The sequence below is a fragment of the Gallinula chloropus genome (assembly GCF_964237585.1).
Source record: "Gallinula chloropus genome assembly, chromosome: 20".
NCBI lineage: Eukaryota > Metazoa > Chordata > Aves > Gruiformes > Rallidae > Gallinula > Gallinula chloropus.
The window spans coordinates 4,923,619-4,938,131 of record NC_140105.1 but is presented as its reverse complement, the minus strand read 5'-3'; the positions used below and the strand labels follow the sequence as shown (position 1 = coordinate 4,938,131).

Sequence of the window (14,513 nt, the reverse complement as noted above, 5' to 3'; positions counted from 1 at the left end):
CCTGGGGTTGGGGGTGCCTTTTGCATCACTGGCAGACAAGGAAAGGAGAGGAAGCTGGCTTCAATTTCTGGCCCACGTGCATGAGAGAGAGTGGGCGATGGCTGGGCTGAGAGTGCTAAGGAGAAATATTTATGAGCTTATACAAAACTGTTTACACAGCATTTCAGTTAATGTTTTATTAAGAGAAGGTTTTACAAGACAGCTGTTCTCATGAGCCATGAACCCTTTCTTTTTTTTTAATCTTCACCTTTCTCACCAGTGGCAATGAAAGAACAGCTTTCCACTTTCTGATTTATAGGAGAGTTACAACCTGCCCTGTAGTGATTTACTAGCTGGGTGCCTATGCCACGATGATAGGATGGCATATTTAGTACCAAAGGGACGGAGTAAGATTGCAGTCTGATGGGGTAAGGCAACACCTCCTTTCTTCTGCAGGAGGGATAAAGTTCATGTGACACTTCAAAGTCGTTTGAGTTGACACTGAAGAGGAGAGATGCAGCAAAACCAGCCAGAAACTGGAGGGGATATAACCCACCCCCCCACCTGGGTTGCTGGGAAGGATTATTTGTGGAAGCTGGGTGCTGGGCTGCACTTGGCAACCTGCTCTCCAACAGCCATAACCTGTTTTATTTTAAATACTTGCTTGCAGTTCTAGCTGTGTGTTTGGCCTGACTCACTGTGCTGCACTTTATTACCTAAAATCCAGTGCTGGTATGACCAATATCCCTCTTTAATGTTCTCCTGATCTGCTGAGCAGCAAGCAGAGGCCTGGGAAAGCAGAGGGAGGTCTCCCTCTCAACAGCTCTGTGCTGCTCTGATGGCTTCAGTCCTTGGGGAGAGGAATCCCCACCGCTGTGTGTTTGCTCAGGTTCCTGGCCTCTTCCACTTGCAGCGGTGTGCAGTAATCCTCCAGGAAGACGGTGGCCAGATTGCTCAGCCGTCTGCTGGCTGAGAGGGAGAAGCGGAGCATGCACTCCACCACGGGCAGAGCCGTGGTCCGCTGGCGCGACTGCGGCGTGGTCAGGTACATCAGCGTCGTGACTGCTGACATGACCGTCTCCTCGTTGGAGCTGGAGAGGCAGTTGATTATGGGCTCTACCCCGTTTGCCTCCAGGATGTAGTCTTTGTTAGTTTTATCCAGGCACAAGTTACAAAGGCCGCCTGGAACAGAGGAAGAAAAATGTCCGGTGGGTGCACAGCAAACTTTTCCCACCCCTCATCTTTTTCACTGCTGATCCCTCTTCCCTAACACAGGAATCCAGACTTTCTGTGAGGTTTGGATGGAAAATTCTTAAGGGCTTCCTGGGGCAACGTTTCCATGAGTCCTTCCAGAGGTTTCCCACCGCAGCATCCCTCCTCCCGCGTGTCATTAGAGGGCACTGTGCTGCTGGATGTAACCCCTGCACAGAAGGAAGGAGCCCAGTGTGGGGTGCTGAACCCCAAGGCAGATTATTGTTTTACAACAGAAAGCGGGGATAACTGTACCAGCCCAGCACAGGATGCTCCTGAAGCTGTTGAGAAGCAGCCCGCTCAGCCACACGCCTCAGGAATCATGTTCCCATCCCGTGGAATCACTCCCAGTCAGTTTATGCACAAGGCCTTACCCATCCCGAACTCCACGAGGGTCTCGCTGTCCTCTGTCAGCGCATCAAGGAACAGGTCCGGGACCTGAAGCTGCCGGAGGTACTCGTAGTTTTTGGGATCGTAGGCGAAGTTGGCCAAGTTCGCCAGTACCTGCTCCTTGGCCTCTGCAAGAGAGAAGCGCCGGGTGCGTGAGGAAGCCGCTCGCCACGGGCCGGCCTAGCGAGCGGCAGCGCCCCGGGGGTTACCTGGGCTGTCTGTTGCCTGGAACTCGGTCACCAGGGCCTGCAGGTACTCCAGCCGGCTCAGCTCCATCGCGGGCGATGCCCCAAGCTCAACGACTCAACCCCCGCAGCCTGGGAGGCCGCCTGGTTCGGCTCCCCCGGTGCCTCCGCGGGGAGACGCCGGCTCACGGCGAGGCGGCCTCACGGCCCGCGGGGCGCGGAGCAGGCGGCAGAGGCGCCGCGGCCGCCATCTTGTGGGCGTGGCGGAGCCCAGCTCTCCTCAGGCCGCGGCTCCTCCTCCGCGGCCGTTCGCTTCTGGCGTCGTGCGGAGAGGGGGGGTGCCGGCTGCTGCCGGGCGGTCACGGTGTGGCGGGCAGCCCCCGGTGTCGTGCGGGGCCACGGCGTGCCGAGCGACCGGCCCCGGAGCGCGGTTCCCCGGGTGGGGTGGGGGCGGCCCCGAGCACCGTGCTGCGAACAGCAATAGCCATGCTGATGGCGGCACAGCAGCGGTGGTGTCCCGGCTTATGGCAAAACTTGGACATTCAACGGCTTTGCTCTGCGAAGGAGATGCGTTTTTGAGGAAAACGTTGTTTTTTTCCTGCTGCATTTCAGTACCCTGCCCATCGGGAGCAGCTGCAAAGGACTTACCTACACAGAATCACAGAGAACGGCCAGGAACCGCACCTGTGCCCTGCTAAACCAGCTCCCTGAGCACCTCATCTACCCTTTTTTTAAACACATCCAGGGAAGGTGACTCAGCCCCTCCCTGGGCAGCCTGTGCCAGCCCTGACAACCCTTTCCGTGAAGAACAGGCCTTCCTGGCCACCTGGGCACACTGCTGGCTCCTGTTCAGCCGCTGTCAGCCAACACTCCCAGGCCCTTCTCTGCCTGGGAGATCTGATGAGGGGATAAGGAAGCCAAGAAGTGAATGAAACCAGCAGCAGGGATTACCCTCTGGTTGTACAATGCCCTGGTCTTAACACAAAGCTGAGCAGTTACGTAACTCTGAGCTAGCACCGTTCCGCTGTGACCACTAGTGGACTCCATGGCTGTGGGTGTTGTGTAAATATATAAGGTAAAGGTGCACAAACACCATAAACCGGGGGGTGGACTCAGCAGAAGCTTGTGTGGCTTTTATGGAAGCAATGGAACGTGGAGGTTCTTCTGCAGATAAGGAGGAACCAGGCTGTAAGCACGTTGTCTGCTGTATCATCTCAGATGGAGTTGGTTTTTCACATGAAGCAAATCGAATGTGGGTTGATCTACCAAAGAGGTGACGTCGGTGACAGACACGCTGGGTTGATCATCTCTACCATACAGCTTGGGGCTAGTTAAATGCCTGCCCATGACCACGTGGAATAGAAAGCTGAGCAAAGCAGCTATGCTGACTGCAGTAATGCTGAATCTTTTAATGCTGGGGGAAGACAGAGAATGTGAAAGTGAAATTATTCATTTCTACCTGGATTACAGTTAAAGCCAGGGCTGTGCCTCTTATCACAATTACAAGCTGAAGTCGGTGTGTGTGTGTGTGCAACTGTCAGCAGAGATGCCACAGACTCCTCCTGTGTTAGAATGTTTTGCTAGGGTATTAACAAATCTCTTAATGCATGCCTTTGTCAGTGGTGAGCGTTGACATCCTGTAAAGCCCCGTCTGTCATTACACAGAAAGCAAGTGAGTAATGTCACTTTTTGTCCCCAGCAGTTATGTTTCTCTCCTTGCAGGTACTAGCCAGGTCTGCAAACAGCACGCCTAGCTCTTCGCTTAAGTGATTTTGCACTTCTGAGCTGTTCTAGGTATGAGTTTACTTTGACCCTTCTTTGTTTTGTTTTTGTTTTGTTTTTTCACTTGACCTTTCCCAAGAAGTGGTTGGCAGAGTAACTAAGGCCTCTGGGGCTCACAGCCTTCCAGTATTTCAGCGTGAACTAACTTCCTGGTGAACGTTCCATTGCAGTAAGGAAGGGTGCTTGTTGCAAAAATCCTTGCCCTGCAAGGTTAATGACACTTTCAATTGATAAAGGGAGCAGGAAGGTGTAAGAGGGGACTAAGGGAGTGAGGAATATTTATTTCTGGTCACTTTTTTCTTGCTCTGCTGGCTCTTAGAGGTGTGTAACCCGCTGAGGTATCAGCGTTTGTCCGTAATTAAAGCCACAGTTATTTTACTCTCTGTAGGTGTTAAAAAAAACCTGCTGCAGGGGGTGGTAATTAAGCTGCGGTTGCCCTGTGTAATGGGATGACCTTAAACTAATGAAAGGAACTTTTATTTTTCTTCTGGGCCTCGAGATTCTTAATGACTGAGTGTTACTGCTGCTGTACCGTGGCTCTGAGGGGGTATGTTTATTAGACTGTAGCACGCTCAGTATGCACAGCCCCTTCAATTACACTTCACCAGGATCCTGCTCGAGGCAGCTTGGAGTTCAAGTTGCACAGAGAGGTAGGAGAGATGAGCTCTGGACCAGGAAAGGAGGGGGGGGGAGTAGTCTTCACCAGTGTGGGAGCTCAGACACCTTATTTACCTGTGGAAACACAGCCTGTTTCCTACCTGTGGGTAGTGAATTATGTTTATAGGTTCTGTGGAAAGTAACCAGGGGAGACAACCCTCTTTTCATGTAGCTTAAGGTCTGTAAGGCTGCTAGGAAGTTCTTAGCCAACAAGTTAAGAAAAGCTGAACTTGGGGATTTGTGAATTGGTTGTGTTTCTTCCCAGAAACATCTCTCTGTCTCAGCAAGTAAGTCCCGGTGACCCAGGATGACCCCATAATTCTGGAAGAAAACTAAAAGGGAATCTAGAAAGGTGTACAGAATTTAAGAACTGCACACAGAAAAAATGGCAAGTCATTCAGCTGCTCAGCTGGTTTATTTGCAGTAGGTAGAAGGGGTTTGGGACTTGATCCATTTTCATTGGGTTGTGGTATTTTGGGGTTTTTTTCTTGGGGCTTTTATTGAGAGAGAAGGAAAGCCCCATCTTTTCCCTAGGAATGTGCAGGAGTCGTGGTTTCAGTAAGCTGAGGAGCACCAGTCCTTGTTTACTTCATCGTTACGGACCGTGTAAGCGTTACACAAGTTAATAAGCTTGTGATGAGAGATATGTATGTGTCCCACTTGTCGTCTTATTTAAGTATATGTTTGATCTGGAAATGCAAAGTGTTCGGTGATCCTAGAGCAGTACTGAGATGCAGATACTGGAGTGGTGGAAGCAGGAGCCCTTCTGATGGGCTGATCCTCTTCAGCCAGCTGTGAAGCCATTAGAGGCTTGGAAGACCTTGGATTTCCCAGTGGTTTCATCCAGTGTGGGGTTTTCTCGTGGGTTGGTCAGTCTGGGGAGCCCACAGCTCAAATGAAACCTGGGGGTTTGTTGTTAGGAGTTTGATGTTCCAGTTCTCAAGATAAGCTCTAGAGTTGAGGTGAAAGCTGTTACTTCTGTTTCACTCCTGTTTTATGCTTCTGTCTTTCCCATGGTTCCAGCTGTTGAGTAATCCTCATCTGCAGTGCTGTGCGAGCTTCAGTCAGACCAGGGATGATATGGAATATAAACAGCTTCCCTGAGGCTGAGGGAGGCTGCAGGTTGGTGTGTTTCTCATCTAGGTGCTTATAAGTGTAACTCCCAGGAGTGCAGCAAGAATGGCCACTGACAGGTGAGGCTGGATGGGGATGTAAGTCAGTAACATGGACTCTTCTCAGTTTACTTTTCCCCACAGATTTCTTTGCAAGTCACGCTTGTGCTTATAAGAAATTTAAGTTATGCTTGTGCAAACTTCTCCATAATGAGAATGCAGTGTAATTGAATCTGAGAACTGAAGACTAAAGAGCTAAATTCATTTACACAAGGGAGAACTACAGTGGCTTTGAATTTGACCCTATGTAAAGATGCATACACTTATTCTTGGGTCTAGTAACATGACTTCCTTCCCACCCCACCCCCCAGTAGGTCCCTGTTGATGCTGGAAAGAAGTGTATTTACACAAGCCATGAATCCTGTTTCATGATATGTCAAGAAGCACTTGAGATACCAGTAGTTATACGAAACAGGTACTCAATGGTTTGCTTTTTTTTTTCTTTTTGATGCTCTGAATTTGAACCTTCAAGACTTCAAAAATGTCCTTGGCATGAAGAACTCATCTAAATACCTTGTAGGAGAAAATTTTTTATCTTACTAGAGATTTGGCTGAGTTCTGCAACCCATGCAGCAGCCTCCCTGTAACATTTGGATTTGTGGAAAATTATGCTTTCTGTGGTAGTGTTTGTCTTGCCACCCCCAACACGGGCAGCAACCAGGAAGCATCTTATAAATCTGCACCAAAATTGTGTGTTTGGACAAGAATTGTTTTGTGAAAGGACTACTGTTGTGCTTGTCCAGTGCTACCAACTGAAATGTGTCTGTGAAATTCCAGTGACTCCCCAAAGGCACTGACTTAAACCAACTGAGCCCACACAGCTTTTGTCTCTCAGAACTGGTTACCATGGCTGTTATCCCACAATTTGCTTTAGGAAAGCTCAGTGCTCTCTGTCCTTCAGCTCTCTGGCTGGCGCTGAGGTCTGGGCTCAGCGGGCTGGGTCACTCACGTGGCATCCGACACGGCCCCACGGAGTGGAAGTGCAGGGCAGAGGGGTGACGACAGTTGTGGAAAGCAGACGCTTGTTTTCTGATCTGCCATCAGTGCTGCCCCTTGTGTAGCTTTGCACAGGCCACATCATTGTTTGTGTTCCTCTTCTCCCCCCCCCTTTTTTCCTCCCCTTCTTTTCTTTCTCTTCATACACTTGTGATGTACATGACCACTGGAGGGGATTGACTCTCATGCTGTGGTTCAGCTGATGTTTCACTGTATTGATACCTGCTGGGATTATCCAAAGGTACTTTTGAAGCCTCTTTCAATTTGCTTTTCTTTTCCAGAGTGCAGAAACTGAGCCCCATGAATAATGCAGCAGATATCAGGAAGAAACTGGAGTTGTAGAAGACGTAGCGGAAATCACCAGTTATGTCCACCAGGAGACCTGAAATAGAAGCCTCAGTTTAGCTGGAGACATGTACTGACAGCAACTGGGTGACATTTACATAAATGCTAAACTGAAATCATTCCTCAAACTGCCAGATGCAGAAGATAAGCATTCATGGATGAGTTAAATTCTCTTCTCTGGATTCTAGGGGTTGTTTGGTTGTGGGGCTGGTTTTTTTGGTTGTCACCGCTCGGGTGATGTTTCTGCTTCTGTATAAAGTGTTTCTCAATGCACAGAAAAATTGGGAAAGAAACAAAATTGTAACTTTTCCCCAACCTGCTGATTCATTTTGTTTGCTCAGCAGGGGACCCCTGTGCCACTGCCACTCACTGGATTTTGGAATGAGTGACCCTGGTACAGCCCAGGTCAGATAACACAACAAACAAACAGAGAAACCTCTCCAAAATCGACATGTTTGGGTCTCTAAACTGAAAACTGTAATCAGGGAGAAAAAAATTCACAGCACAGCAAGCATTATGACTAACAATAAGTGTCTTGATATAAACCACTTGGAAGTATGGTATATCACACGAGTAACTTGACACTGATGTTAGAGCTGGAAAGGCAATATTCTGGTCATGTATATGATGCCTTTTCTATAAGCTGCTTATTTACATGAAAATACTGGAATTATGTTTGTTTATGTGTATTCTTTAGTAAAGGTGATGATGATTCTGGTCATAGTGTGATTTTCTTGGTGGGTTTGAGAACTGCAAATAGAAGTGCAGCTGCTTTCACTGTACTTTGTTTTGCCTGCCTGCCACTGCTGTCAGAGCTGTCCCAGGAAAGACCTTCCTTGCACTTTTCCCAGGTGACTGACAGACTAAGGCCAGGGAATACCATGAAATATGGTGCACATTATCCTCCCGTTCTTAGAACAGACATTATTGTCCTGCTGAATGGCACACAGTTCGTTGTCTGGAGAACAGAACCAAAGCCTGAATTCAAGATTCATGCTCAGGCCCTCATTTCTTGTTTGTTAATCTTTTGAACTTGCTGCTGTACTGCAGGAGCAGATGTGTCTTGGACTCAATGGCATTTGTAGTGAACTGTGAAATCTGTGAATAATTTGTCAGATTGGGGGTCATGTCATAACCATTTCCTTCCTTGTCTCCAGAGAACCACAGAATTGTAGGGGTTGGAAGGGACCTCAAGAGATCATTGAGTCCAACCCCCAAATACACCCTAGAACTTGGAGAGAAGAGTGAACAGAAGTTTTTACTATAAGGCACTTGAGGGCTGGTAACAAGTCTGATCACACTTAATTTGTTTGGTGGGATGTTCAGAATTCCTTGAGACTATATAGATAAACCAGAGCAAACTGGCAAAGCGTTTCATAGACAGCCAGCTCCTACTGCAGTAATTGTTACCTGCCTCACTGCTCACTGGAAATAAGCTCCCAGGCTTACCCAGTGGTAACTTCTGCTGTTGCTGCAGTGATGCTCGGGCAGCTGCGGCAATGACCCTCCTCTGATTGTGAGAAGGGCTGATCATTCCTTCCTGCCTCTCCCTTTTATATTGCTCCCATCGTGTAGCTTGCCTGCCAGTACACGTTTGGAAACTCCCTCCTTTCTCCTCTTCATGCTCCCAAACACTTGTCACCGCTGTCTAAACAACCAGTTTTCCCCCAGCCTGCTGCAACAGCTTCTCTCACCTGTGAGAGGGGGCCCGATGAGGAGAGTGATGCTCTCCAGGATGGTGAAGAGCCCCAGAGCACTTGAGAACCTGTCCATCTCCACCACATCCATCAGCACCTGGAAGGTGAGCGCCCCGATCCCGCTCATGGCGATGCTGAGGATGATGCAGTAGATGATGAGCACGTTGAACTCGGCTGAAATGACACAAATGAAGTTGCTCAGCCCGTAGAGGAGCACAGCCAGGCTGAACAGGTAGATGCGCCTCCCGGTGAAGGCTCTGTGTCCTGAGAGCAGCCCTGTCAAAGGGCGTATGAAGATGTTGATGAACCCAATAATGGAGATGAGGAGGGCTGCCCTGCGGTCCTCCACCCCGTTCTGGATGGCGTAAGGCACAAGGTAGACGTGGGGTAACGCAAAGCCCATCATCATCCAAGTCACTCCAATAGTGTAAATCTGGTAACCTTTGTTTTGACAGAAGATGTCAAAAGCCAGGTACTTCTGCAGCACCTGGAAGCACGCAGTCCTCCTGCTTTTCTGCTGGAGCTTGGGATGGGGAGAAGATGCTCCGTTGGACAGCTGTGCCTCTTCTGCTTTTCTACCTGGCTCGTCTCCAGGTTTATGTGGCTGTAGTAGTGACCCTGATGCAAGCTGGATTGGTCTCATGATGGCTCCACAAACACAACAGTTCAGCAGTATTCCTCCAAAGATAAGGAAAGTGTTTCTCCAGCCCATCTCATCCAGCAGGTGTTGAGAGAGCAGCGGCCACAGCGTGAAGCCGAGAGAGACACCCGTGGATGCCATGGCATTGGCCAGCGTTCGCCACTTGACGAAGTAGTAGCCCAGCACAGTCACTCCTGCTTGGAAGCTGAAACACGATCCCAGACCTAAAGGTAAGAATAAAAGCAAATGACAGCAGATGCTTCCTCTGCATGGGTGAAAAGAGCCCAAATCCAGGGTGTACCCACAGATTATTCCATTTCCTCGCCTGCCAGCCTGCACAGCCTGCACAGCCCCAGCCACCCATACTCAGAAACCCCACACAAGGGGTGAAAAGGATGTTGGGCATAAATTAAATGACTTGTGTTCTTGGGTGTGCTAAATATACCGATCTGAGCTGACAGCTGCCTGGGCTCTGCTGTGCCTACAAGGGGCGTGGAATCGTTTGTTTAGCACTTGGGGTTTGTGCTGCTTTCAGACACCTTCATTGGGGCTTGGGGAGTTACTGGTTGGTTTTCTCTCTGTGCAGTGGACACAGCGTAGCTTGCAAGATCCAGCAGGATTGGTCACAAAGTAACCTGCCTGGAGGAATTAATTTAGGGAATTTTATGGAAAAAAGCAAGAGTTGAATGTCAGTCACGTAGGAAAAATATTTGGAAAGGGAAAGTTCCCATCTGTTACTTCTGTTCAAAACCAACATGTTCTTTTGTTAAAAAAAGAAAATATCTCTGCATTTCTCCAGATTGGGAGTGGTGAAATACAAGCCCAGGGAATTTGGGAAGGCTCTTGTCCCAACACACTGTGTTCCAAGATTGCAAAAACCTCCCTGCATCGGGGCAAAGGGTACTAAAAAGAACAGACATCTCTGCTCTCTGTTTCACCCTCGAGAGACCTGCAGCCTTTTCCAGGGAGAAGCTTTTTCCAGTGATCTTGGCTGGATGAGGTATGTGTTCAAGGGATGTTCAAGGCCAAATCTCTCTGCTATATGATTCCTGCTGCACTGTGGGGCTTTTGATTTATCCTGTTTCACAGATGAATGGAAAACGTGAGCACTTAGTCGGGGCTCTCAGCATTTCCCGTCTCTCCAGTCAAGCACAGCAGCTGGGGTTTCCTGCTGTTCTTTCGTGCTTACCAGTGATGAGGCCAGCTGTTAAGTAAAGCTGGCTAATGGACTTGCAGAAGGAGCTGGCCACCATGCCCACGCCGCTCAGCAGCCCTCCCAGCATCACAGCAAACCTGCAGCCAAATCGCTTCACCAGGATGCTGCAGAGGGGCCCTGGATGCAAGGAAGCAAAAGGGAAGCAGTTAGGGAGGAAGGAGCTGTTTCATACCCACTGGACTGCTGCAAACTCATTAGCAAATGAGTTCATCTAGAGTTGTCCTGGCAGCATAATGCAACAGGGGAAGCAGGAGTATAAAATACACCCCCTGATCCTCCCAAGTGCATGGTCAGCCTAAAGTCTCCTAGACAGCCTCTAGCGCCCACTACCTAGGTGAAATCCTTTTCAAGAGAAGGCAGATTGGCTCCAAAATAGGTCAAGGATGGGAGGAAAAGAGACGTCATTGAGGAGGATGATCTGAAAATGGCTGGAGAGGTACAGTCATGTCTGCATGGGAATCAGTCTGAGCTTCAGGCAGCTGCAGCTTGTGGAGTCTTGCAGCTGTCCTGCAAGTCATCTTCCCAGGAAAAGAACACGATGTGATTGTACAGCTCTTTGCACATGCCTGTCCTGGCATACCTGGCAGGGGTGGTTCTGTCTGTCCACTTCCAAGAGGACACAAGCCTGGGGGCAGCCCATGCACATCCCAGCTCCCACTCCCATGCCTGCAGCACAAACAGCCCAGAGGCAGGAGTGAGACCTGGGTGCTTCTGATGGGCAGAAACCTGGGGTTTGCTGTGTACAGACACTGCAGGCAGGCTTTACCAGGAAAGAGTTATTTCATCAGAAAAAGCAATGAACAGAGCCTGTTTAATGTGTTTAAGCTCAGTCAGTTCTGTAATTTTCATAGCCTTTTGGTGAATTCCATGGGACTGTGGTAAATTGCTGTTAATGTCATTTAGCATCCTTCATTTTGGGGTAGGAAAAGGTTGGGTCAGACTATGGACCATCAGGGGAAAGCAGACCATCTCTGCATGCTCTGGCAGAGGCAGATCTGAAGGTCGAGTTTCTTCTCCTGTTCCTTTGAGGATCCTCAAGTTTTTCCAGGTTTTACTATATCTTTTTCCTCTCTTCAGAACACTTAAGGTTCAGACTGACTGTAAACCTCAGAATTAGGAGTCAGTCAGCATAGGGAAAATAACCTGTGGCTTATTCATGACCTAAACCAACGTCTGGCTTGAAATAAAATCCACGTAATCAAGTGAACAGTGGAACATTATTAAAATTAGGAGTGCAGCTGTCTGTATTTTGATCTGCTTGGGAGATTTTCGCCTCAGACTCCAGCTGGCCTTTGAAAAGGTGTTCAGCAGACTGGTGACTGGATTATTTTTCCTCCCACTGAAGCCATTAAGGGTGATACTGCTGTTTAGCCAACCCAAGGAGCCAGAAATTATAAATTGAACTCTCCAAAATAATGCGATTTGCTCTAAAAATCATGAGGGATTTTCATTATTTGTTCCTGTTAGGTGGCTTTCTAGGTTTCAAACATCAGTTCTCTGGGGTTTTGTGCTTTCCTCTGCAAAAACACCACCAACAAAATGCTGTGGCTGTATGAGTGCTGGTCCAGAGAGTCCATGTGTGTGTGCAGGAATATCTGGAAGCAGGGACCTTTAAGACCTGAGCTCCCCTTCAGAGCCAACCACAGGATCCTGAGGCCTCAAAAAAGTTTCTAATAACAAAATAATCGTTAATTTGCCTTTGCCTAGGAACATAGCATGGGTAGTGAGATGTGTTTGGCTTGATGAGCTATAGTTTGTACTGCGCCCTTCCCCATTTCCTTGTGCAGCTCCTCTGAGCCCAGGTTAGCTCTCCTGCATGGGACCCTCTCGCTCCCCTGACCACCCTGAGATACCCATTTCCCTTCCTCTTTACCATTTTTTTTCAACATTTCTTCCCCCCCCCCCCCCCCCCCCCCTTTAGTTCCTCTGAATTAAAAAGATTAAAGGAGAAGAACCTTCAAGAGACACTGGTGACATGGCAGAAGGTGGTTTTGGAAAGGGTGTAAGTGATGGATGTGACCTGAATCAAACAGAGCCTGGCCTGCTGCAGAGGAGGCCCAAGGTTGCAGCAGAAGCCATACACACTTGGGCTGAGAGGGAGACCTTTATCTCTTGTTCCTCATTGTTTTCCTTATGGTTTATGGTTGTGTTACTCCTACCTTATGCTGTGAGGGGACAGGAATAAAGACTCCTCTGCTCTAACAGCCTGCAACAGGAGACATAACTGGCAAGCAAAGGATCAACTCCTGTTAATTCCCTGGTTATGCCCTGACAAATTCTGTTAGTGAATATAATTAACAGCAGGCTGTTGTTTCCTTATCTAATTTCTACCTTTTGGATCTATTTATTGGCTGTCTTTATGTTACCTTTTACTGTGGTTCCAGCCTCCTACGGAACAATTACTTCATTAATGAAGATAGGATAATTGATATTTTCTTGCAGATGCTGCCAGACTTGTCCTTCCCGGGCATGTTGGGACCCAGCTGCTTCTGAGACCATTTCCCAGAGCCAGCAGGTCCCACATGGCTGCTTCCCACACAGCAGGACCGCAGGGGATGGAAAAGCAGCACAGGCAATGCCCAGCAGCTTCCAAATTCAAAGCCCCAAGGATGCCTCCTCTATTTCTGCTGACCTTCAGTGATAATTCCTTTTGTAGCTGCTTCTCCTGAGGTCCCTCTCCATCTGCACCTTACAGTTCTGGACCCAACTGCTTGTGCTAAGGTGCAAACTCTCTCTCCCATGTTAGGTGGCTGTCAGCCAAGTCCTGCACAGGAGAATGAACCTGCCACAGCCTTCACACCAGCATGACTCAGGGCTTTGCTCTTCTTTTTTTCCCTTGGTAATACAGTGTCACCTTTCACCAGGAGCGGAAGGGGGCAGGTTTGAAGTCAGGGAGCAGCCCAGATGTGTAGACGTCACTGGGTACTTTGCTTCTTTCGCCTGGTTAGGTTTGGGTTGTCTGTTTAGCATGGGGATGGCAGCAAACATGGATCACTCACTGGGAAGTCAGGATTTGTTTTTCTCTTCATTGCAGAAACATCCATCTAGGTGAGGGTCCAGGGACCCTGTCTTGTGCAGGTCCCATGCTTTCTTTGGGGGCAAACCCAGAGGTTCACTCTACTGCCTGCAAAGTACAATCCTCCTTCCAACCCCTGACCCACATTCTGCATTAATCCAGCCACGCTTGTGTCCACCCTGATGCCTGCTTGGCTGTGTGCTCTACGCCACCGCCCAGGGAATTGCTTTAACGCTCCACCTCAGCTAGCAGCCCAGAGAAGCTTGGCTCTTGGCATCTTTTCAGCCATGGAGAGCACAGTTGGCACGTGGCAAGACTGTGAAGACTTGGACAGAAGATGGATCAAGAAAGCACCCAAGCTCCAGCACTACCTGCCAGCTTCTTCAAAGAGTTGCTAGGCATTAAGTTCTCACTGGTCTGGAGAAGCTGGGCTGAGAAAGGGATTTACCTTCTTTAACCAAGGGTCTTGGTTGTCTCTTAGAGTGGCAAAAGGGAACGTGTCATCCACGGACACTTCACTGTGCACTGTGTGATCAAGGCGATGCTGCGCAGCGCTGACCCGCCAGTCTGCTCACACCTCCCAGTCCCTTCCACCATCTGCCTTAATGAAGTGTCACAAACACCCTCCTTACGGCCCCTCAGCAGCAGCACAGGAGGTGGCAGAGGACATTCCCTGCGGCCCTTACTTACCGCCTCCGTGCAGCACAGCGACCATGATGGACGGGAACCAGGACGTCTCGCTGTTGCTGGCCTGGAACTCGTGCTGGAGGTCTGTGAAGAAGACGCCGATGCAGGAGGGGAAGCCCAGCGTCAGCCCCTGCAGCAGCACCGCAGCGAGCAGGACCATCCATGCCCACCCGTGGTCCTGGGGCTTGGCAGCTTCACGTGCTGGTGCTGCCTGGGACATGATAGCTTCTTCTTTCTCCTCCTAAGCCGGCGTGCTGGAGAAAGAGTGCAGCTACCATGCAGCCCTCAGCCCAGAGAAGAGCAGACGGTATTCCCGGGGCTCCGAGGCATCGGCACGGCCCAGACTCTTCACAGCTGACACTCCAGACTCCTTGTTCTGCATTTCTTCTCGTGCCTCCCTCCTTCCTCGCTACAGGATCCTGGCAACAGATTACTTGAGAAACAACTGCCTTCCCCTTTTATATTTCACAAGACTGTGCCCACAGCCAGGTACGGAACAG

At 49.4% G+C, this 14,513-nt stretch overlaps 2 protein-coding genes across 2 annotated transcripts; both read right to left on the bottom strand.

The window, feature by feature from the left end:
- Positions 1 to 169: 169 nt before the first annotated feature.
- ARMC7 (armadillo repeat containing 7) lies at positions 170 to 2,049 on the bottom strand. Its single transcript, XM_084273509.1, has 3 exons — positions 1,830 to 2,049; positions 1,605 to 1,748; positions 170 to 1,161 (listed from the first exon to the last, which is right to left on the bottom strand). The coding sequence occupies exons 1-3, from the start codon at positions 1,894 to 1,896 to the stop codon at positions 824 to 826; spliced, it is 549 nt and encodes a 182-aa protein (XP_084129635.1). The 5' UTR covers positions 1,897 to 2,049; the 3' UTR covers positions 170 to 823.
- A 4,503-nt stretch (positions 2,050 to 6,552) lies between these two features.
- On the bottom strand, positions 6,553 to 14,233 carry SLC16A5 (solute carrier family 16 member 5; the record flags this gene model as incomplete). Its single annotated transcript, XM_084273728.1, has 4 exons — positions 6,553 to 6,794; positions 8,452 to 9,318; positions 10,284 to 10,427; positions 14,017 to 14,233. 4 exons carry the CDS (start codon positions 14,231 to 14,233, stop codon positions 6,553 to 6,555), a joined length of 1,470 nt encoding a protein of 489 aa, XP_084129854.1.
- Positions 14,234 to 14,513: the final 280 nt, after the last annotated feature.